General features: G+C 36.6%; 1 protein-coding gene across 1 annotated transcript in view; it reads right to left on the bottom strand.

Moving 5' to 3' along the window:
- COL19A1 (collagen type XIX alpha 1 chain) overlaps positions 1-23342 on the bottom strand; it is a 438272-nt gene that overhangs the window by 169085 nt on the left and 245845 nt on the right. Inside the window, 1 exon segment of the mRNA XM_044002760.1 lies at positions 6592-6645. Coding sequence (XP_043858695.1) covers positions 6592-6645 — 54 coding nt within the window.

Below are 23342 nucleotides of genomic sequence, written 5' to 3'. Positions count from 1 at the left end.
GGCTTCTATGTTTGTATTATTCTATGAGTGGCTTCCCTGAAAGACACTTGGAGGAAAAAAAAAGCACCTTCATTAGACAGCATTTTTAAAACTGTATTCCTCTTTGAAGGGGAGAAGGGAAGCAAAAGAGAAGGCAAATCCCAAGAAAATAAGATAATATCAGGGATTACACTAAAATCAATTTCTAGGAGGTCAGGGCTGACTCAGCTCAATCTCTTACAACTGCAGTACTCCACAATTAGAATTCATGCTCAGAACTATGACCTAGAGGCACTGCAATATCCTGAATCATCAAAGAAAGATTCAATTAGGCTCAGGATTCCATACTTAGTAACAAAGGCAGGTAGAAAGCAAACTGGTGAAGAAGACACAATTTCTCTTTTGAGACTGCCAATCTCCTTTTTTCCAAATCTTTCCTATTTCCTATGATGCCCCCTTCTCTTTCAGTTGTTCACTGTCCTATGCTCACAGCCTATAAACACCAGGTCTGAAAAAAAAAACCTGGCATTAGTCATTTACACTTTAGTGGAAATTAAACTCAACGTTACCATTACTTAGGGAGGATGGTGAGGAGTAGGAGGAATCTCTCCCTCTTACAATCCCTGGTTTACTTCAAAGCAATTCAAATGCCACCTTCTACAGGAAACCATCAACCCAGCTGCTAATGCCTTCATCCTTCAAATTAGCTTCTATTTCTTTTTTTTTTATACCTAGATATGCATGCTATCTTTTTCAGTAGACTATAAATTCCTCAAGGGCAGGTACTCTTTTATGTTTGCGTTTGCATCTTCCTAGCACAGTACCGAGCACATAGTAGGTTCTTATTAAAGGCTTTTTGATTGATTTGTATTTGAATACACCTGTAATTATTTGATGAAAAGCTTGAACTTTAGTTTTTATCATTCAAATGGGGGATATATTTGCGGGTCAAGCAGAAGACTCTTTGACCTCTATATTAGCTAGCTCTAATTAATAAGACAGAAAAGGGTTATTAGTACATATTTGAAATATTTATGACAAAAACATTTTCCACAAGGTGACCTTAGGTATCTGCAGTTTATGCCAGCAGAGGGCAAACTCTACTAGATTCTTACTGGATGGAGAGGCTTTGAATACAGTCTCAGCAGCAGACTCTGCCTGCTCTTCACTGGCCAGCCTAGCTAGCTAGGAGGCCATGGACCAGAGTCACATGGGATGAGAAGGCTTGGATGGGCTACAATCCATACTATCAGGATGAGATCACACACATATTGAATGAAGAAGTATCACAGTGTGAACTAAACCATCAAGATGAAAATAAGATGTTTTCTGGTAATTCTCAGCTACATGGAAAGCAAAATACTCTCATTTAATAAATATTACATCTAATTAAGATTTTATTAACCATAGGTTTAAGAGGGGTAGGAATTTCAAGTGGTTTTCCTTGGATGAATAAAAATTGCTTTTTGATGTGACAGTCTGCAGAGTAGTGATGAGTAGAATGTCATCTTGGAAAACTGATGTAGGGAACTAAACTTGGGATAGACAAGTGATGTGGAAACCCCCTCTCCCAATGCTGGTTGGCACCTTTTCTGTAACAGGGATTCTTAATCTATTTTGTGTCACAGAAACCTTTAGCAATCTGGTAAACCTATGGATCTTTTCTCAGACTAATGTTTTTAAAAGCATAAAATGAAAATATATAGGATTATAAAAGAAACCAATTACATTAAAACATCATATGCACTATATAAATTCATCTATCTAGCTATCTGCCTATCCATATAAAGTTCATGGAACCAAAGTTAAGAACATCTGTGACTTTTAGCGTTGACCAAAGGACTGATAGTTTAAGTGACTTGCCTAGGATCACATAGCCAGTATATGTTCGAGGTAGGACTTGAACTCAGGTCTTTCTGGCTCCCAGGTTCATTTTACCATGTTGCTAACATAAAGACAATTCAATTATTAATTCCAGACCAGTTACTACACATCCAGTAAGACTTTTGCTTCAAGAAAGCAGTTTCCTTATAGAGCTTATTTCAGAAGAAATCAAAACCAGCTAAAAGAGGATTTGTAGGAAATGACCCTGTGCAAAGTATTCCAGCTTGAGAAATATTGTTCTGGTACTAGTGTTTCTTAAGTATTAAAGGAAACAATGCTAAATTTGGTTTGAGTAAAAAAAATCACATTTGAAAGGATTAGATAGAACTACTTTATTCTCTAGGGCTTTCTATGCTACAAAAGACTTTTCTTTTTAAATTAACTTTTCAGTTTTATATGACATTCCTAAACAAAAAAACAATGCTTTTCCCAGAGACTACCTGCAAGATTTAAAAGGAAAGGAGCTTGCTTAAGGTCAGAGGGAGAAAGGACTCACATACCAAGACACTTTTCTTCTGTTATTTCCTGTAGACAGATTCACCCACGATGGGAAAAAAAGGACTCTTTTCAGAAGTTTTTTTCATAGCTTGGAGGATCAATCAGGTACTTTGAGAATGTCTAGTGTAACATGTTTATATTTTAATTTCTAGATATTTAATCTCCATATATCTCTCCCCCCTGAGAGACAGCATGGCACAGAGGATAGAAAACTGACATTTAATGTCTACTTAATGCCAAGATCACCCGAGTTCTAGTGATGTATGAAATGACATACTGGGAAGTGAGCAGAACTAAGAGAACACTGTACATAGAGACAGCAATATTGTTCAATGAAGAACTGTGAATGACTTGGCTATTCTCAACAATACAATGATCCAAGACAATCCCAAAAGAATATTGATGAAACATACTATCCACTTCAAAAAAAAGAACTGATCTTGATGGAACAGACTGAAGCATGCTATTTTTCACATTCTTTTATTAAGTGAGAAATTTGATGATGTGTTGCATGATCATATAAGTATAACCCATATAGTATTGTTTGCTGCCTTGGGAAGGGGGGAGGGGAGGGAGGGAAGGAGGGATAAAAATTGGAACAGAAAAATATAAATAAAAATGTTTAACCTGAAAAAAACCCAAGCAATTCAGAATATTCAAGAATTCTTACCCAATTTTCATGAGACTTTTCAAATAATTACAACGAATAAAAGGTACAAAAAAAGAGAAAACTACATAAATCCTTATTATCATTATTATGGGAGGTCTTTAAGCAGAGACTGGGATGACAATTGGTCAAATACATTGTACTGAAGATAAATTTGGGGTTGGGGTTGGATTAGAAGGCCACAGTTCTCTTCCATCTCTAAATTCTCTGAGTCTGTGATTCTGCTAAGCTTGTGGAGTGCTCAGTCTGACTATCAATTTAACAAATATGTATTATGTGCTAGCTCCTTTAGGCAAGGCATGTAGAAAGGCAAAAATGAAATAGCCTTTGCTATTTTACATTCTAGTGAGTTTACAATCCATTGAGGGCAGGGTGGTAGCAGGATACATATTAAACAAACAAACAAACAAACTAAAAGACTAAACAGATGATGGGATTTGTTTGTCTGAACATAAGTCCCACCAAGGTCAGAAAGGATTATTACTGGGGAATTGGTCCAAAGTTGATGAATGAATTTATGGCCACAGTGGTTTATTAAACTATCTACTAAGGTGTGGAAGGGTGGTAAAGTCAATACCTGCTGATGAAATCATGGATCTCTGAAGAACTAAAATAAATATAATGAAAATAGCAATGAACTTGGAGTTTAGGGTTCTATTTCTGTACCAAGTTTCTTATCCTGAGCAAGACCTTGATGGATACATAGGTTGAAGAAATTCCTTTTTGTGTAACCCATGGGGAAGGAAACACTCCATCCTTTTAGGCAGGGGTTATTAACCTGGGATCCATGGTCCCCTCTAAGAGTTTGTGGGTAGATTTCAGAAGGTCCATGAATGTGATTAGGTATGGATGTATACACACACACACACACACACACACACACACATACACACATACACATATATACACATAAATGCACACATATTTTATTTTTCTTTAATGTAATTGATTTCCTTTTTGATTATATATGCAAGGTATCCCCAAAAGTCTTAGTACAGTTTTAAACTATTAAAGTTTCATTAAGACTTTTGGGATAATCTGTGTTTTGTTGTATGTATTTAAAATTATTTTTCTGAGAAGGGGTGCATAAGTTTCACAATATCCTATTTGGGATACGAAAAATGAGATTGCTAAAAACAAATTCTTGTATTTGTTTTCATCATGTTGTATTAGAGGCAGTATGGAGTGGTGCACAGACCTATACTTGGAAGACCTGAAGTTCAAATACCAACTTCAACACTTATTAACCATGTGATCTTGGGCAGGCCACTAGAATTGGTTTTCCTCATCTGTAAAATAGGGTTAATATAGTTATACTACCTACCATATGGGGATATTAGGAGGAAAGCCTTGTGTTTATCTTAAAGCCCTATGAAAATCTGAGTTGTATTAGGAAACTGATGGCTTCAGTTTCATTCTCAAAACTGTTCTTGCCCACATTCTCTAAGAATGTAAAGACAAAAACAGTAAGACATGGGTTGATTAACTTTTTTTACAGGGTTCTTGTCTATATTTAATCAATTCAGGCCATGATAGAGCCACTCTAGTAAAATCAAAAGATATATAAAATGTTAGTTTGTAGAAGTAGTTTAGGCAGACACAGATTTATCAAAAGGCAGAAAAAATAAACACCAAACCAGCTGACAGCCAGCATAGCCCGGTTTTTCCTCTAGCTTCTTATCAAAATTTAACCTTTGATTCAAAGAATCTTTTCCTTTCTGTATGGATTTTTTCTGTTTACTATAATCCAGCAAATTGGGTATCATTACGTTAAAAAAACAATCTTTAGACAGATAACCATTTTTTCTTCCAAACATTGTGCATCTCAAGGTTTAATGAACATAGGGCATCAGGCCTGTGTCTGGGTTTACATTCTGAATCACATACATTAAGTAAAACAATGCTAGTCTTTCATTGTGTGCCCTCTCCCTGCCCAATCATACATACATGTTTGCCTCTAAGCTAAAAACCTCTAGCATTCAAAGCTATAAATCCCTTCATATAGTTATGCATTTCTTAATCTTTTTAATTCTTCAGTAAACTCATTTGATCTATAGTCGAGTACTCGTTCCAGAATGAAGTTTAATCCTTTATGCTACTCAGACAGTTGGCAAGCTCAATCACAAAGGCCTTCATCATTCGAATTCCTCCTCTGAGACAATCATTATCCTCTCTTAAACACAGTCTCATATATTTGGTAAACTATGTGAAGGTCTAATCTGCCCTGTTAGCATGCACCAGCTTCTCTCCTTTAAACCGCAAGACAATAATTGGAAATTCCAATTCATGTCCTTCATCTTGCCAAAAAAAACTGCAATAAAAGCCAACAATGCAGTCTCTGAAAGACTGCATCCTAGGATGCTCAATCCATTCTTTTCGGGCTAATTGCCACAGTCAAATCAATATAAAGTGGCAATTCGCTTGGATGGCCAGAGTGGCAGAAATAAATGGATCAGCTGTGACTCATCCTGTTCATTTAGTGCATTTGTACAACATCTAAGTGGCCCTTTGGGTAGTGAGCTTAGTGGCCTATTCAGTGTATTAGAATTAGTGGCTAGGCTGAAAGTCAAAATACCTGGGCTCCACTCCCATTTCTGTCACTAACTAACTGTGTGTGACACTGGTCACAACTTCTATATGCCTCAGTTTCCTAATCCATATAATGAAGTGATTCAAATGAGAAAACACTTGTAAAATGCTTAGTCCAATAGCCAGCACATAGTAGGTACAATATAAATACTTATTGCCTTTCCTTCCTCTTTAATGACATTATTTATGTGTTCCTTTCCAGTTCTGAAGTTCTAGGCACTCAAGACTCTCTCTGTGGCTTATTCAATTCAACAAGTATTTACAAAATGCCTACTAAAGACCAAGGATACAAACAAAAAGAGAGATAGTGGTGCCTGCTTTCAGGAAGCTTATATTTTACCAGAATGTCTGAGGAAAAGATGTCATCAGGGAAATGAATGATGGAAAGAGAGGATAGGCTGGTCACATGGCAAGGATGCCAGACAGACAGCTAGAGGGTTTCAGTGGTATTATCTGGATGTCAGGAGAGAGTGAGGAAGGACTCCAGTCTAGTGGGTGGACTTCCTGTGTCAAATTTATGAGAGAATACAGACAACAGTCACACAGAATGGACAATGTCCTTATTTAGCACAGGGGAGTAATTTAAGACAGTGGGAAAAACAGAATCCAACAGGGACAGAGCTAGGGCCTATCTCTTTGGAATTCTGAACTGCCTCTGGGAGACATTTGACATTCAGAATGCTTTTTGGAATGCTGGAGGTATGGGTTCTACCCTTGCCCTCCCTGAAAATCACCACTTTCACACAGAGTTTGAGTGGAACAGTTGAGCAGCTGCCTGAGGGGTGGGACTCAGGAGCATTATAATGCACCTTGGGTCTGAATCCAATACTTTTGAAGAGAAAGGGAGAAATAATCTCCAGGATTACTGAGTACAGGTGTATGTGTCTGGGATGCTGAAGTTAAGGGTAGAAAAAATAATATGAAAACATCATAAACAAAGATTTTTTTAAAAGTCCCCTTCCTTATTTACTTACAGGAGGTCCCGGTGGTCCTGGTTTTCCAGGGGGGCCTGTTTTGCCTCGCCTTCCCTTTAAACAAAAAAAAAAGAGAGAAATGGAATTCACAAATGTTATAGTTCTGGTTTGTTTAAGATAAGAAAAATTTTCAAACAGTTTTGGTGACAGCATACGAAAACCAAGATCAAAATCTTTCTAAATCCACAGTACTCTGTATCAATGATTACACCATCAATTAGTTCTAAATGCCACAGGCTAGTTCTTCATAATGATGCTAAGCAATATATTTGCATCATATTAATTTTTATTGGCAGCCTCCACCCTCCCTGCTGCTGCTTAAAGCTATCTGTAAGATGACCTAATAATGAATTCCATTGCATCTGATAGTGCTATCATTTGGAACTCAACAGTGACTGTATTTATCATCCTAACCCATTAAATAATGACAGTGGCATATTGTATATTAACCAACTTTTTATCTCAGATTATTTTCAGCTGTTTCATTTGTTAGCTGAAATGTCTCCTCCTTGCATGTTGGTCTTTTATTTTATTTTTTAAACATTTATTTTATTTTCAATTTACGGAACAAAACAAGCATTCCCATAACAGTACAATTAAAAGACGATGATTGAACGTGAAACTGCAAATCTACCATGTACAATTTGCTATTCCCTCCAAATATATAACAAAGTTATCATGTAAATTTCTCCCCCTTCCTCTTTTTAAAAAGTTATCTGGGGGACAGCTAGGTGGCATGGTGGATAAAGCACTGGCCCTGGATTCAGAAGGACCTGAGTTCAACTCCGACCTCAGACACTTGACACTTACTAACTATGTGACCCTGGGCAAGTCACTTAACCCTCATTGCCCCACAAAAACAAAACAAAACAAAACAAAACAAAAACAAAAAACAACAAGTTATCTGTTAATTGATTTAGTTCACAGAACCAGGAAGTCATGAAATTTCAAAAGTAAAAAGGAGTATTGTGGGCTAAGGACCATCCTTTGCCTCTGAAAGAAGTCCTATTATGACAGATAACCCATTCCTTCTTAAAGATTTCCGATGATGGGGAACAACGACCTATGAAGGCAGCCTGGTCTGTTTCTGGGTAGCATTCTTTGAAAGATTTTCTTTACATCCTGCCTAAAATAACCTCTTTTAAATTCCTACCTATTGCTCCTAGTTCTGCCTTAATCCCTCTTCCAGAAGACAGCCTTTGAAGAAAGCAGTCATATCTCCCTATATTATCTCTTTCCCAGGCCAGATCTTTCAACCAATTCTCATGTACCATAGACTTGAAACCCTTCACCTTCTACCTGCCCTCTGCCAGATACTTTCCAGTTTACCAATGTCAAGTCTGAAATGTAATGCCCAGAACTGAACACAATAGTGCAGATGTGGTCTGACCAAAGCAAAGCACTATATCACTAAAAGCTTATTCTCAGAATCTCTGCTTCTTAATGCAACCCAAGATCATCTTCTCTTTTTGGTTGCCATAAAACATGGCTGACTTGCTTTGAGTCCACTAAAACTACAAGATCTTCTTTAGGCAAACTGCTTTTAAACCATGCCTCCTTCATATCTTGCATTGGTGAAGTACATTTATAGAACCCAAGTGTTAAAACAAAAATGCAAAAATTTTCCTCTATTAAATTTCATCTTATTAGAATCAAACCAGAGATAAAGTCTATCTTTTTTTGATATTTAATAACAATACACAGAATGTTGGGCTTGGAGTCGGGAAAAGCAGAATTCAACATGAAAAGCAGAATTCAAATCCAGCCTCAGATATTTACTGTGTGATCTTAGGCTAATCATTTAACCTTTATTTGCCTCAGTTTCCTCAACTGTAAAGTGAGGATAATAAAAGCACCTACATCCCAAGTTTGTTTGAGGATCAAATTAGATGATATTTGTAGAGTGCTTAGAACAGTGCTTGGCATATAATAGGTGCTATATAAATGCTTATTTTCCACTAATCAAAACATGAACTGAGTTTGACAGTACAGACATCATCTCCTACTTCTGCATAGAAGGTTGGGAGGTCTTGCTACAGTTTAACAGGCACTACTAAGGAGAAGCATACTATATTGCTTAGGAAAGTGATGAAATGAAGCTAAGACTTTGAGAGGAGATTGGCTTTCTTGTCTTCTAAAGGCAGCTAGGTGGGGTAATGAATAGTGGGCCTGGACCTAGCAGCAAAAAGACCTGAGGTCAACTCTAACCTCAGATACTAATTATGTCTATGACCTTGGACAAGTCACTTAACCTCTGCTTATTTTCCTCTTCTCTAAAATGGAGTTAATAATAGTGCCTGCATTCTAGGGTTTTTGTGAGGATAAAATGAGATAATAAATCTAAAGTTTTTTGGAAACCTTAAAATGCTATAGAAAGGCTATCTTTTATTATTGTTATTCCTGGCTTATGAGTACAGTATTGATTTTATGCTCTTTTAACATGTAAAGACAGAAGATTAACAATGTTTTCATGTATTCTTCCTCATACGAATCTAGGCCCAGGAGCCATTCTGGTGGGTGGAAGATATAAACAAGCATTAGGATGAGCACACATTTTAATAATAGGAATCTTTAAAACTAGACCCACAAATAAAATCCATTTTGGTGTCTGAGGTTGCACATTTCCTAAAACTCAATAGATCGGTTCTTTTTGTAAACAAAAAGCAATTAGTCCCCGTGGGGCCTAATCAATGATAAAACTTTATTTAGCACAAGAAAGTACTATAATTTATTAATTCACAGGCACACAAGGAGAAGAGAAATCAATGACAGCTGAGGGTGTGATTTACTTGTCCTGTAGGAAGGAAGGCCCTGACCAGGTTTGGTAAGTTCAAATCAAAGTTTCAACTTCTGTCTATCTTTCCTTCAAAGTAGGCATCTAAAATTATTTGGGAGGGAAGGGGTAAAAAACAGGCAGATCATTTTTCTAATTTTGCCACAGCGATCATTTTTTAAACTAATCAAATGTCAGAGTGACTGTGGTCCACGTTTCATAAGACAGAGAAACAAAGCATTCACGAGTCAGTGTTTGCACTACCAGGCATCTAAATGAACTCATGCATATCACTGTCCTGATTTACCCAATCACTTAAGTCCTCTTTACAAATAGTGTGTAATGATGTGTGTGTTTATGTGTGTCTTCTTATTCCCCTGACTCGTGTTTTTGGTAATTTCCCAAGGCAAGATTCTTCTCCTCACATTCTCCTTCTGTTCACACCCCCCATCCCCACCCTTCAGAATGAATAGCATAAAAACCTCATGGTTCTCTGGGGACAACTTCCTCCCCTCAGCCTACTGGGGTTGCACCTCTTCCTCTGAGGAGGGGAGCTCTCCTCCCCAACCCAGGTGCAAGGATTGTTATTTATGACTGCATGTATGTATCTTCAAAAGTCAAATATCATTCCTGGGCCTTTAAAAATTACCATGAAAATGGATTCAAATGATTGAAATAATGTCTGTTTTGTAGGATTTTTTTTTGGTTTTATTTGATGTGCTGTACATAATATGAAAATGTTTATTTGATCTTTCCGTGTGAAATTAGAGGCAGCCTCTGATTTATGAACAAGCTGTGTTCCCAAAAGTAATTTGTATGTTGGCTGTTTGACACTTGGATGACTTTTCTCACAGAAACAATGCTATTAGGAATCCAGGACAGCCCCAAATCCTATTTCGTCCACACTGTATCTGAAGTATAGGACCACGTTACCACCACTTTAAATGGTGTTCTTATGGGAAAATGCATTCATATTTCTATCTTTGGCTGTAACATGTCTCCTACTGCATCTTTTCAGGGAGTTGGAGTATTTCCCATCATTTCACCCCTGGGGGAGTGAATCTCATGGCTTCAGACAGAGGTTTCATCTGTAGAGGGAGGAGAAAGTAGGATGGAGGCAAGTGTTGGGGTAAGATTGGGGAGGGAAGAGCTGGGAGGGGCTGAGGCAATATGTTTCTCCACACCCTTTCTTTTTGTCATACCATGTCTTTTCTAAAGGCTCTAAAGATTCCCTACTTTTCTCATAGAATCTCTATTCTCTATTTTCTTTCTTTCTTTCTTTCTTTCTTTCTTTCTTTCTTTCTTTCTTTCTTTCTTTCTTTCTTTCTTTCTTTCTTTCTTTCTTTCTTTCTTTCTTTCTTTCTTTTTTAGATTGAGCTCAATCTGAATGGCTTCAGGTTTTTTGGGGTGGGGCAATGAGCATCAAGTGACTTACCCAGGGTCACACAGCTAGTAAGTGTCAAGTGTCTAAGGCTGGATTTTAAACTCAGGTCCTCTTGAATCCAGGGCTGGTGCTTTATCCACTGAGCTCTCCTTTCTTTCAAAGCACACTTCAGGAGCCACTTCCTACACAAGGCTTTTCCTAATCAGCCCTGTCATTGGCCAGTAACCATTAACTATTAGCTATTAACATTCTATCTCTGTCTCTCCCTCAGACTCTCTTGTTCTATCTCTGTTTCTCTCTTTGAGTTATGTTTTGAATTTACTTGTGTACATCTTGTATACCTCCAATAGCATGACCAGCTCAATAAAAGCCATCAAACTCTGGCTTGAGTAACTGTCCTCTTTGCACTCGCTCTATGTTCCTGACAGATTGCACCTGCTGCCAATGCATGACATTCCATTTCCCATCTTTGTGCCATTGTACAAGCTGTTTCTCATGCCTGGAATATGGTTCCTCCTCCACTGTGCTTTATGAAAATCCCTCACCACTTTAAAATCTCAGTCCAAGTGATTCTTCTTATAGGAAAACTAATCTAATCATCCCTATCTATCCCCAGTTCCTAGTTCCTTCCTCAGCCAAAAAAAAAGTCTTTGTATCTACTTTGCATATATTTTGAATATCCTAGTATGTATACCTGTTAGATCTCCCAATAGCATGTAAGCAGCTTGAAGGCAGGGGTTATTATTGATTGAGGGCAGGTTTCATGTTTGTCCTAGTATGCCTGTTGCCTGATATAGTATCTAATATGAAACTCAATTGAATTCCCTTTGCAATATCAGCATTGGCTGATTCTGGCCAGAGTTTCTTTCCTTCCCTGCTCCATGGTAGAAAAGAATGAAGCCTCCCAGCTACATCCTCCCATCTTTGAAGTAAGGATTCATACTTTGGGGAATTTCCTAAGGTTTTTTTTTAAAAACAGGAAGCAGACAGTGGCTAAGAGTTGCCTTCTATTTCTACCTTTCCTCTCTTTTAAAAAATAATTTATTTTTTCCAATTACATGTAAGAGCAATTTTTAACATTCATTTTTAGACTTTTGAGTTCCAAATTCTCTGCCTCCTTCCCTCAGTCCCCTGACTCCTCATTTAGAAGGAAAGAAATTTGATATGTTATACATTGCGGTCAAGTAAAACATATTTCCATATCAGTCACGCTTCAATCTGCATTCAAATTCTATCAGTTCTTTCTCTGGAAGAGGGTAGCATTTCCATCATAAGTCCTTCAGAATTGTCTTGTCTCATTATACTGCTGATAATAGCTAAGTTATTCATAGTTGATCTTCATACAATATTGCTGTTACTGTGCATACTGTTCTCCTTATTCTGTTCACTTCACCTTACATCAGTTCATGTTAGTCTTTCTAGGTTTTTCAGAAATCATCCTGCCCATCATTTCTTACAGCATGATAGTATTCATCACAATAATAGACCACAACTTGTTCATCTATTCACCAACTGACAGGCATCCCCTCAATTTCCAATTCTTTACCACCATAAAAAGAACTACTATTAATATTTTTGTATATGTAGATCCTTTTCTTTAAAAAAATCTTTTTGGGATACAGACCCAGTAGTTGTGTTGATGAATCAAAGGGTATGTCCAGTTTCATAGCCCTTTGGGTGTAGTTCCAAATTGCTCTCTAGAATGGTTGCATCCATTCACCACACCACCAATAGTGCTTTACTGTTTCAATTTTTCCATGTTCCCTCCCACTTTTGTCATTTCCCTTTCTGTCATTTTACCCAATCTGATAGATGAGAGGTTATATCTCAGAGTTTTTTGAAATTTTACTTTTCTCTCATCAATGGTGATAGAGCATTTTTTATATGATATAGGTAGCTTTGATTTCTTTATCTGAAAATTGTCTGTTCATATCCTTTGAGCATTTACAAATTGGGGAATGACTTGTATTTTTATAAATTTGACTCATCAGATATTTGCTGTTAATTTTTCCACAGTTATGATTACTATGTATTTCCCCCCATACTATTTCCCTCCATTTGTCCTTCTCTTACTTCTTTCACCCTGTCCCTTCTCAAAATTATTTTGCTTCTGACCACTGCTTACCCCAATCTGCCCTCCCTTCTATCAGCCCTCCCTTATCCCCTTCCCCTCTTACTTTCCCATAGGATAAGAGATTTCTATTGTAACTGAGTGTGTATGTTATTCCCTCTTTGAGTGAATTCTGATGAGAATAAGGTTCAAATGCTCCCACCTACCTCTTCTACTCTAAAAGCTCTTTTGTACCTCTTTCATGTGAGATAATTTACACCATTTTACTTTTTCTTTCCCTGTTCTCCCAGGGTATCTCTCTCATCCCTTCATTTTATTTTTTTAGATAATCATACTATCATATTCAACTGACCCCATGACTACTCAAATAATAAGAAAGTTCTTATGAGTTACAGATGTCTCTCCATGTAGGAAAATAAACAGTTTAACCTTATTGAATTCCTTATTATTTCTTTGTCCTGTTAACTTTTTTGTGCTTCTCTTGAATCTTGTATTTGAAAATCAAATTTTCTATTAAGCTCTGTTCTTTTCATTAAGAATGCTTGAAAGTTCTCTATTTCATCAAATGTCATTTTCACCTCAGTTTTGCTGGTTAAATGATTTTGGGTTCTAATCTTAACTCCTTTGCACTCTGGAATATCATACTCTAATTTTTCCCCTCCTTCAATATGGAAACTGCTAAAATCTTGTGTTATCCTTACTGTGGCTACATTATATTTGAATTGCTTGCAATAATTTCTCCTTGACTTGGAAGCTCTGCGATTTGTCTATAATATTCCTGAGAGGGGGTGGCTAGGTTGCTCAGTGGATAAAGCACCAGCCCTGGATTCAGGAGAACCTGAGTTCAAATCCGACCTCAGACACTTGACACTTACTAGCTGTGTGACCCTGGGCAAGTCACTTAACCCCCATTGCCCCACAAAAAAAAAATAATATTCCTGAGACTTTTCATTTTGGCATCTCTTTCAGGAAGTGATTGATGGATTTTTTTCCCCCTTCAATTTCTGCTTTACTTTCTGGTTCTAGAATATCAGGGCAGTTTTCTTTGATAATCTCTATAAAGATGATGTCTAGGCTCTTTTTTGATAATGGCTTTCAGGTAGTCCAGTAATTCTTAAATTATCTTTCCTTGATATATTTTTCAACTTAGTTGCTTTTCCAATGAGATATTCTACATTTTCTTCTATTTTATCATTATTTTGATTTTGTTTTATTGCTTTGTGATGTCTCATGGAGTCAATACATTCCACTTTGATTTTTAAAAATTTTTTTGAATGCTTCTAGGAATTCTTTTTGGGCTTGGTAACAATTTATATTTTTCTTTGAGGCTTTAGATATAGCAGTTTTGACTTTGTTTTCTTCTAAGTTTGTGTTTTGACCTTCACTGTCATCATGGTGACTTTTTATAGTCAGATTTTTTTTATTATTTGCTCATTTTCCCAGCCTATTTCTTGAATTTTAACTTTATGTTAGGGTTAGACTCTGCTTCTAGGGTGGAGAGAGCACTGCTCTAAGCTTTAGATTTTTTTGTTCTGATGTTTTCAGAGCTAGTTCTGGAGGTCTTCCACGGTGGTATGATCTAAGGAGAGGTGTGGTCACTGTTCATCTGTGAGTGACCACAAGCATTCTCTTCTGCTCTGGAACTATGACCATTGTCTTGCCCTCCTGTGGCCTTTTCTAGTGCTCCTCCTTGCCCTGGAACTGTGACCCAGAACATGACTTGCATTGGACTGTGCTCCACTTTCACCCCGGTGAAACAGTTTTCCTGTCTATATTCTAAAGTTGTCTTGGGCTGGAAAATTGTTTTACCTCATCCTTTTGTTGGTTCTGCAGCTCCAAATTTTGTTTTGAGGCATTATTTCAAAGTTGTTTGGAGGAGAATTGGGGAAAGCTCAGTTGAGTCCCTGCCTTTACTCTACCATTTTGGTTCTACCTTCTCCTTTCCCTCTCTTTAAAAAAATGATTCTTATAGGAAAAGGAAAGGAAAGGGTATAAATAGGAAGTAGAGGTGGTATCTTGGATCTTTGGAAACATAATGGAGTATAGTGAGAGCCACCTAAATATAAGAAGACCACCTAAACTTTATTCTCCTGATCATTTCCATATAGGATTTGGAGTGTGAGGGAAGAGCAACAGCCAATTTTTAAAATGACAATCATGGTAGAGATGAAAATATTACACAATCTCAGACTTAGAAAGTACCTCTAAAGTTACCTAGTTCAAACTGTACATAAACAAGCCCCTCCCCTACATTATATTCACCAAGTGGTTTAGCCTTGGCTAGAGGACTTCTAGTAAAGGGGAATCCATGGCTTCCTGAGGCAGCCTATTCTAACTCATTTCTTTTTTACAAGGATGTCTTTTGACAAATTGCTGGTGCTGGGAAAGCCACAACAGTGATATGGAAGTGAGGTTTGGTTTCCATGGTTCACTGATCCTGTTTCTGCAATGTCTTCCTAGTTATCCCCAGGTCTGTATTCTCATGACCACTACCTCTAGTAAAAACCTTCAATATCATCCACCTGGACTTCAGCAATAGCCTCTCAATGTGACTTTCTATCTCTACCCTCTTCTCCCCTCTGATTCATCCTATATACATGCTCATACCTCTAAAGACATTGCTCCTTCAAAATCATCAGTGACTTCTTACTGCCTACTGAGTAAAGTTCAAATTCCTTTGTGTATCAATCAACCATCCCCCCCAACTCCACACCAAAATCTACATTTCTAGTATTGCTTCATAACATTTTCTCTTCTCTTCTTTTCAGAGGCAATTGAGTTAAGTGACTTGCTCAGGGTCACATAGCTAGTAAGTGTTTGGGGGCAGATTTGAATTCAGGTCCTCCTGACTCTGGGGTCATTGTTCTTTCCATGTACCACCTAGCTCCCCAACTTCTGCCATATACTCATGCTCAAAGCTGGACTATTTCTAATCAGGGCAGTTAGTGGCAGAGACAGAATTCAAATTGAAGTTCTCTCATTCTAAAGGCAATTCTCTTTCTGCTACAATTATTGGGACCTATCTTAGGCATAATTTTCTTCTACTAGACTGACTGATGTAAAAGAGTAGGAATCATGTTTATACGAACTCTCTACTAATCCCAGTATTGAGCATAGTGCTCTGCACACAGTAGGTACTTAAAATGACTGATCAATTTAATTGCTGAATCCTCCCCTTATCTCTCTCTTTCTCATTTTCCATTTATACTTTTGCCAATGTAAAAACCCTTGACTAGTATAGGAATAAGATGAAAAGTGGGGACTAGAGATAAGTGTAAGAGGCTAAAATTAGCCTCGGGTACCCCAAACAGGCTGCTCCTCCCCTAGCAGGACTGCTTTCCCCAAAACTGCCTCGGGGGTGTGTCATGCCCTGCACAGAGGCCTTGGGCATCAAAACCCCACCCAGAGGCCTCTGGCTCCCTGCTCAGCAGGATACACACAGGAAGCCTCAGGCATGCCCTAGCTCCCTCTGCTCAGCCCCCAGTTCTGGGCGTGCCCAGTACTGGGGCTCTATGCTCCTTGCTGGCCTTGGGCATGGCCTGGGGGTGCCAACAAATTAGCTTGGGGTTGTGGTCCATGGTTCCTGAGAGATAAGGGTTTTATATTCAGGAGCGGGGGTAATGAAAGGAGGATGTAGTGAAGATGTAGGAAAAGGAGTCACTCAGTTGGTAAGAGACACTAAGGGGGTAGTGAAGAAGGGGGGGGTAGCTGACGATGAGGGGGTCGGTAGACGAGAGTGAGCAGGCAGTGGTAGGAGAGAAAGTGGGGAGTCTGTTGGGGTCAAGTTCACAAGTTGTATTTTGCTTTCCTTTGTCCTTATCTCTAAGTTTATTCACCTCAATAAACCCTGTTTGGTTTAATTGAAAAGAGGCTGTTTCTTTTTTTTTCCTTTTTTTTTTTTGAGGTAGAGAAAAGGAGCTTCTTTCTTTCTTTCTTTCTTTCTTTCTTTCTTTCTTTCTTTCTTTCTTTCTTTCTTTCTTTCTTTCTTTCTTTCTTTCTTTCTTTCTTTCTTTCTTTTTTACATATAAGGTATTTTATTTTTTCCGTTACATGTAAAGATAGTTCTCAACTTTTGTTTATACAAGCTTTACAATTTCAGATTTTTCTCCCTCCCTCCCCTCCCTCCCCCCTCCCCTAGACAGCAGGTAATCTGATATAGGTTATATCTATATATCTATATACATACACATATAGATGTATATATATTTATATATACACACATATATATATACCCATAATAACATTAATCCTATTTCTGCATTAATCCTGTTATAAGAGAAAAAATCAGAGCAGTAATGCAAAACCTCAAAATAGAAAAAAAAACAGCACCCAAAACAAAAGAAATAGTATGGTTCAATCAGCATCTATACTCCACAGTTCTTTTTTTTTTTTCCTTGGATTTGGAGATCCAAAAAGAGGCTGTTTCTTATCAGTCTGAGAGAAGCAGTTGGGGGATTTTTAAAATGGCCCTTACAGACTGGCTTAGGCAGCTAATAGCCTATAGCCCCACAGACAGCTAGCCAGCTAAAATTTAACAGAGATTGGCTTAGTTGGGAAGACAAAGTTACAGATTAGAAAGCCAGTTATAATTTCTTAGATCAGTTATACTACTTTTTACATAAGCAAAGTGGAATATCTAAGGCAGTGATGAGGTCTGGAGCCGAGATGGAAAAAGGAATTGGAAAAGGGGGAGAGAAAAGCCCTTTAAAAAGCTGAAGGGAGGGGATATTTCCATATTTAATTTGCTGAAGCTGTGATTCCTGGGTAGCCATTTGTAGATAAGCAATCATTATAAATCAGGTATTCATAAATCAGGAACTGTCTGTATTTCAGAATAGATGAAAGTAAAACTTTGGCAGCATATTGGTGTGTTAATCTATAACACTTTCATGGGGATTAGAATACTGATATATATGCACACATGTATATATACATGTATATTTACAATCTCAAATGAGTACTGGAAACTTTAGAAATTCTTTAACATATTAATTGTATTCTGCTGGCCTAACTTGTGTATATATATATATATATATATATATATATATATATATATTAGACTGTAATATAGATATTGGGCTATCAACTTTGACTAAAAGCTTTGATTAAGGATTTAGAAAAGGCTAACTGGACAATTCTAAACAATGGAATCCTCAACTCTTTCCATATCCTGCCAAGATCACTCTTTACCTATCCCAGAACAACAGGCCTCCCCAAGTAAGCAGACTGGGCTAAAGTTTGCAAGGAAGTGACTAGTTTTTAACATGGTCATGTTTGGACTCAAGGGAAAGTGTTTTTGCTATCAAATCTTATGGAATATGTTAAAAGTTATGTGGTATTCCTCTTCCTAAAATGATAATCAATGACCAATTATTAACTTTATGCATTTTTCTCTTAAAAGTTGAGGGGATAGTTTGGAGGAAGAAAAATGAATTATTGTTTATTGAAAGTAAAAAAAATAAATGAACAAATAAATAAATAGTTGAGCAAATAGATGAATGAATGAATGAATGGATAGAAGATCTGAGTTCAAATCTTGCCCGAGAAACTACTTGTGTGATCCCAGGCAATCACTTAATCTTACTGAGCCTCAGTTTCTTTATCTGCAAAATGAGAATAATAATAATAATAACAATAATGCCTATTTTACAGGGTAATTGCAAAGATAAAATGAGGTAATATATGTAAAGTGGTAGGCACTCCTTAAAGCATAATAGAAATGCTAGCCAATGTTATTATTATAAAGGTAAAATAAGCCAATATGTAGAAAGTGCTTTGTAATCCTTAAAGTTTTGGTTTCTTTTCCAGAACTCTTTATGGGGCCCCTTCCACTGTCATTACTTATTATTAATTAGGCAGAGCAAATAGATGCTATGATTAGCCTAAAAAACTTATAATTCCATAGATAAATTTGCTACAATAAAAAAGACCTTCTGTGACACATGGAAAAAAAATTTTTAAATATGGATTATCTAATAGTTTTTATTATCTTTACCACTATTCTTCTCCAATAATGTGTGTAGAGGGGAAGAGTAGTAATAAATAATTAATTTATTTGTCACTGATATTCCAATATTAAAACCTAACATACTTTTTGGGGTTTAATAAATGGGTGTGGGAGAACGTAATGCTTCACTCCCTTGTGGATAGTGAAGACCTCAAAGATTTTATAATACAACTATCAGCTTTTGTCTGTTTGTATGTGAGTGAAATGATGATGAATCACTGAAGAGAGTTTGAATCATATGAATTATCAATTTGGGTAATTCCATCTAAGAATAAAAACAAAATTAACAAGATTTTTTTCTCCCAATACTGCAGTTTTGCTCAAATTATCTATTTACCTTAACTTTCTAATTCATTTTGCCTATGTAGACACAGTTAAAAATTCATGAAAGGATGCCACAATCAGTACAATAGAACAAAATGGGCTATTTGAATAAATGACAGCAAAAAAATTTAAACAATAAAAATGACCTAATGTTCACAGGATGACTTGCAGCAGTTGGTCCTTGTGTCTTAAACTGGAAACGTAATCCATAAGCATTCGATATTCTAAGAGCTTGGGGAAGGGAAGAATGCCAATAATAGATGACATGCTGAGTGGGCAATTTTTTTATTATGATAATGATGAAGATAAAGTTAGTGTAACAATTTGACTTAAATAAAGTTTGGTATTCAAGACCCAGACTGGTAAAATGATACACCTGGTTTAGTAGTCTTTCTAAATGATTGGGTTTCGCCAACACAGCTGACTCTTCAAATACTTTTCTTCTCCTAACTGATATTCTCTCTCTGTCTCTGTCTCTCTGTCTCTCTCTGTCTCTCTTTTTCTCTCTCTCTCCTTGTATACCAGCTAAGTCTAACACAAGGTATCAAGAAAGTGTCAAGGAAGAGAAGAAAGAGCTTTGATTGGCACTGGCATCTGTGAATGAGGAGTTAATTACACAAGAAAACATTTAAAAATACTTTGGAAGTTGAATCTCTCTGTCTCTTTCAATATGAACAGAAATAAGATTTATCACTGATGTATAGTAAGAAGCTGGTAAAGCATCTTTGGAAAGAAATGATATAAAAATGGGAGTGGAATGGCTGTTTTTCTAAGGAAAACATTAGTAATCATATAATTGTTGTTGAGTCATATCTGATCCTTCATGATCCCATTTGTGGTTTTCTTTGGCAGATACTGGAGTAGTTTGCTATTTCCTTCTTCATCTCATTTTATAGATGAAGAAACCAAGGCAAATAAGATTAAGTGACTTGCCCAGGGTCACATAGCTAGTAAGCATTTGAGGTCGGATTTGAACTCAGGTCTTCCTGACTCCAACCTGATGCTCTCTTCACTGTGCCAGTGGTTTAGCTGCCCCTAAACATACCATTAGCCCTATTTTATTTCATATTAAATATATTTCAAAATAGGACAATAGTATTAATGCCTTGGACATAATGCTAAGTATCCTATACAGTAGGCCAATTATCCATTATATAAGGGCCATATAAAAAATATATCAATTAAATCCAATTCTACCAATATTTGTTAGCTACCTACTATGTGCCAGGCATTCTACTTGGTGCTGGGGGTACAGAAAATAAAAAACTACATACTTCTGTAAATTATTTTGGCAATGACTTAAAGGACAGTTTATGAGGAGGAAAAAATAAGAATGGAAAGGCTTTTTAAGAGGTTTCTGCAGTAGTCCAGGTGGGTAGTAATCAGGGATTGTGTAAGGATCATGGCTATGGAAAATGGAAAAAAAGATGTGAGAGATATTTTAGTTTTTGAATTGACAAGATGTAGGAACAAACTGAATTCTATAATGAGTCTAATGGATTTCCTTTACAACTCAAAATAAGCACCAGTGCAATGTAAGTTTAATATTCAATCTATTCTTATAATTTCATTAGGGAAATTAATACATTTTTCAATTTAGTATAGCTAAAATCAGGATTTGTTAAAACTCCATAAAAAGGAAATGATAATATCTTCCTTAATTTAATTGTAATAATTATAGAGTGTTTGGGGGCAGCTAGGTGGCACAGTGGATAGAGCACCGGCCCTGGAGTCAGGAGTACCTGAGTTCAAATCTGGCCTCAGACACTTAACACTTACTAGCTGTGTGACCCTGGGCAAGTCACTTAACCCCAATTGCCTCACTTAAAAAAAAAAAGAATTATTGAGTGTTTGACAGTTTTCAAAATACTTTTCTCACAACATTTCTGTTGGGCAAGTTGTATAAATATTTATATTCCTATATCATAGGTGAAGAAAGTGAAGCTGAGTGAGATTAAATGACTTTTCCAAGATCGAAAAAAGACTGGAACTAAATTCTTCTGAATCCAAGTCCAGCAAATGACATTTCAGAAAGATTTGATTCTTTCCCATAAATTGTACTATCATCCCAAACAACTCAGAAAACCCCCCTAATTAGAATTTTGAAACTTCCTTCTCTATCATCTACTATAATTCTTTTTCATGATATTTTTTGCCTCTTCTAATGATATTCACCAAAGGCAAAAGCTCTTATCAAAGCATGCTCCCTTTACTACTGCCAAAACTTCTAAGGTTGGGCACTAAATTAGAATCAAAGACTTTGAGAGATGCAAGAAACCTATAAGGCCCTCTAATCCAACTCATACACAAAAGGAATCCTCACCATATTGTACCCAACAAGTGATGATCATTCAGTCACTGCTTAAAGACTTCCAGGAAGAGGCAATCCACAACTCCTCAAAGCATTCCATTTCACTTTTGGTTAGGTTTAATTGGTAGGAAGTTTTTCCTGACATTAAGCCTAACTTGTCATCTAGACACACCTATTGCTCCTCTTTCTGCCCTCTGGGGCCAAAGAGAAAAAGGTCAAATCTCTCTCCCACATGAGAGCCCTTCAAATATTGTGTACTTATGGGTGTCTCCTTCCTAGGCTACTCTATATGGTATCTAACACAAGGTATATACATATGCAGTAGTCTCCCTTTCTTACCTATTTTAATTTAAAGCCCTTTTGATTAGATTTACAAGATATTCATATCAGCCTTTGTTGCTGTACTTCATCTCTAGGAAGGAAGTTGGCATGATGTTTTAAACCAGGATTCAGAGATCAAATCCCATTTTCAGACACCATCTTTTTTAGCCAGCTGTCATTTTCCAAACTAATTTTTCTCTTCTGTGCCCCTTGTCTTCAAAGGGCAGAAAAAGCAAACCGTAATTTTTGTTCCTATGGTCTTCAGTTTCCTGCCCAACATAATAATCTTTGGCAATATTTTTATGTACCTTCTGGTAGTATTATTTGTGCCCACATAAATGACCATAACTGGATAGGTGTCATCCATTTTGATAAGACAATAGGACTCTTTATTGCTCCTATCAGGTTGACAAACAGCTGCTTCAATATCCCTGATCAGGGAATCACCATTCTTCCTTTACTAATCCATACTGGATGATTTCTGACCTGAAATCTACTCTCTACTATATGTCCATTATGCTTTCTCCAGATTTATTTTGTATGAGTTTTAAAATCCCTAGCTGGTCAATTTGTCTTCTAGTATGTTTGGAAGCCCTCTGTTCCTACTTCCAATTGGCATTGATTTAGAGAATGCAAGCCAATTTAAATGCTAGCCAAAGTTTAGTATAATTTTGAAGGTAAAGCAGTTACAAAAATCATGATAAATAGTGCATTTCAAAATTCAGTGGAAAAGATTTGGGAATATCCCTTTTGGACTGTGTCTATGCTACCACTTCTCTCCATTATTGAAGATAATGAAGTCTTTACTGTCTAAGCAGTTCCCCTATTCACATGTATATTATATTTATTAAATTGCATTTATTGTTTGATATCTACAAACATAATAAGCACTGTCCTCTAATATTCACCTGTTCCTTATTTTTTTAATTGAAAGAGGAGCCATTCAAACAATTGTGCTGATTAACTTTAATATTCATCATGAAATACATGATTAATAAATGTTTAAGATATAAGCAAACTGTATTGTTCAGGGAATCCTACAAGGCATATAAAAGGAAATTAATAATTTAATGAACTTGTACTCAAGAGAAAAAAATGTTCTTGAAACATGTCAGGATAAATTTTCAAGGGAAAGGCCTAATTAGCAGTGTCTGAAGCGTATGTCATCACATTTTGAAAACAGGAACTAGTCCCTGTGGAGAGAGGGGTAAGTTGGATTTTAAAGCCTTAACTACTCAAGTTAATATGTATGATTAATGAGTAGTATATCAGCCGACTGGCCCAGTTCAAATGAAAGACTTTGTGATAAAAAAATAAATAAAAAGGATATGCTTATACACATTGATACATGGTAACACTGTGATTCCAAAAAAAAAAAAGAAAGAACAGTTTATATATTTCTGGTTGGTAAGAGTAAGTCAAAATCAAGAATTTACATCCTTCACTAAGAAACTTTCCCACTACTTGCAGATATTTTATGATTCTATGTCAAAGCTATAGGGGCTAAATTTTCCTTCCTATCTTTACTTAATGGACATTCAACATGACTAAAGTCCCACT

The sequence above is a fragment of the Dromiciops gliroides genome, chromosome 4 (assembly GCF_019393635.1).
Source record: "Dromiciops gliroides isolate mDroGli1 chromosome 4, mDroGli1.pri, whole genome shotgun sequence".
In the NCBI taxonomy this organism is placed as follows: Eukaryota; Metazoa; Chordata; class Mammalia; order Microbiotheria; family Microbiotheriidae; genus Dromiciops; species Dromiciops gliroides.
This window is presented reverse-complemented; position numbering and strand designations above follow the sequence as displayed.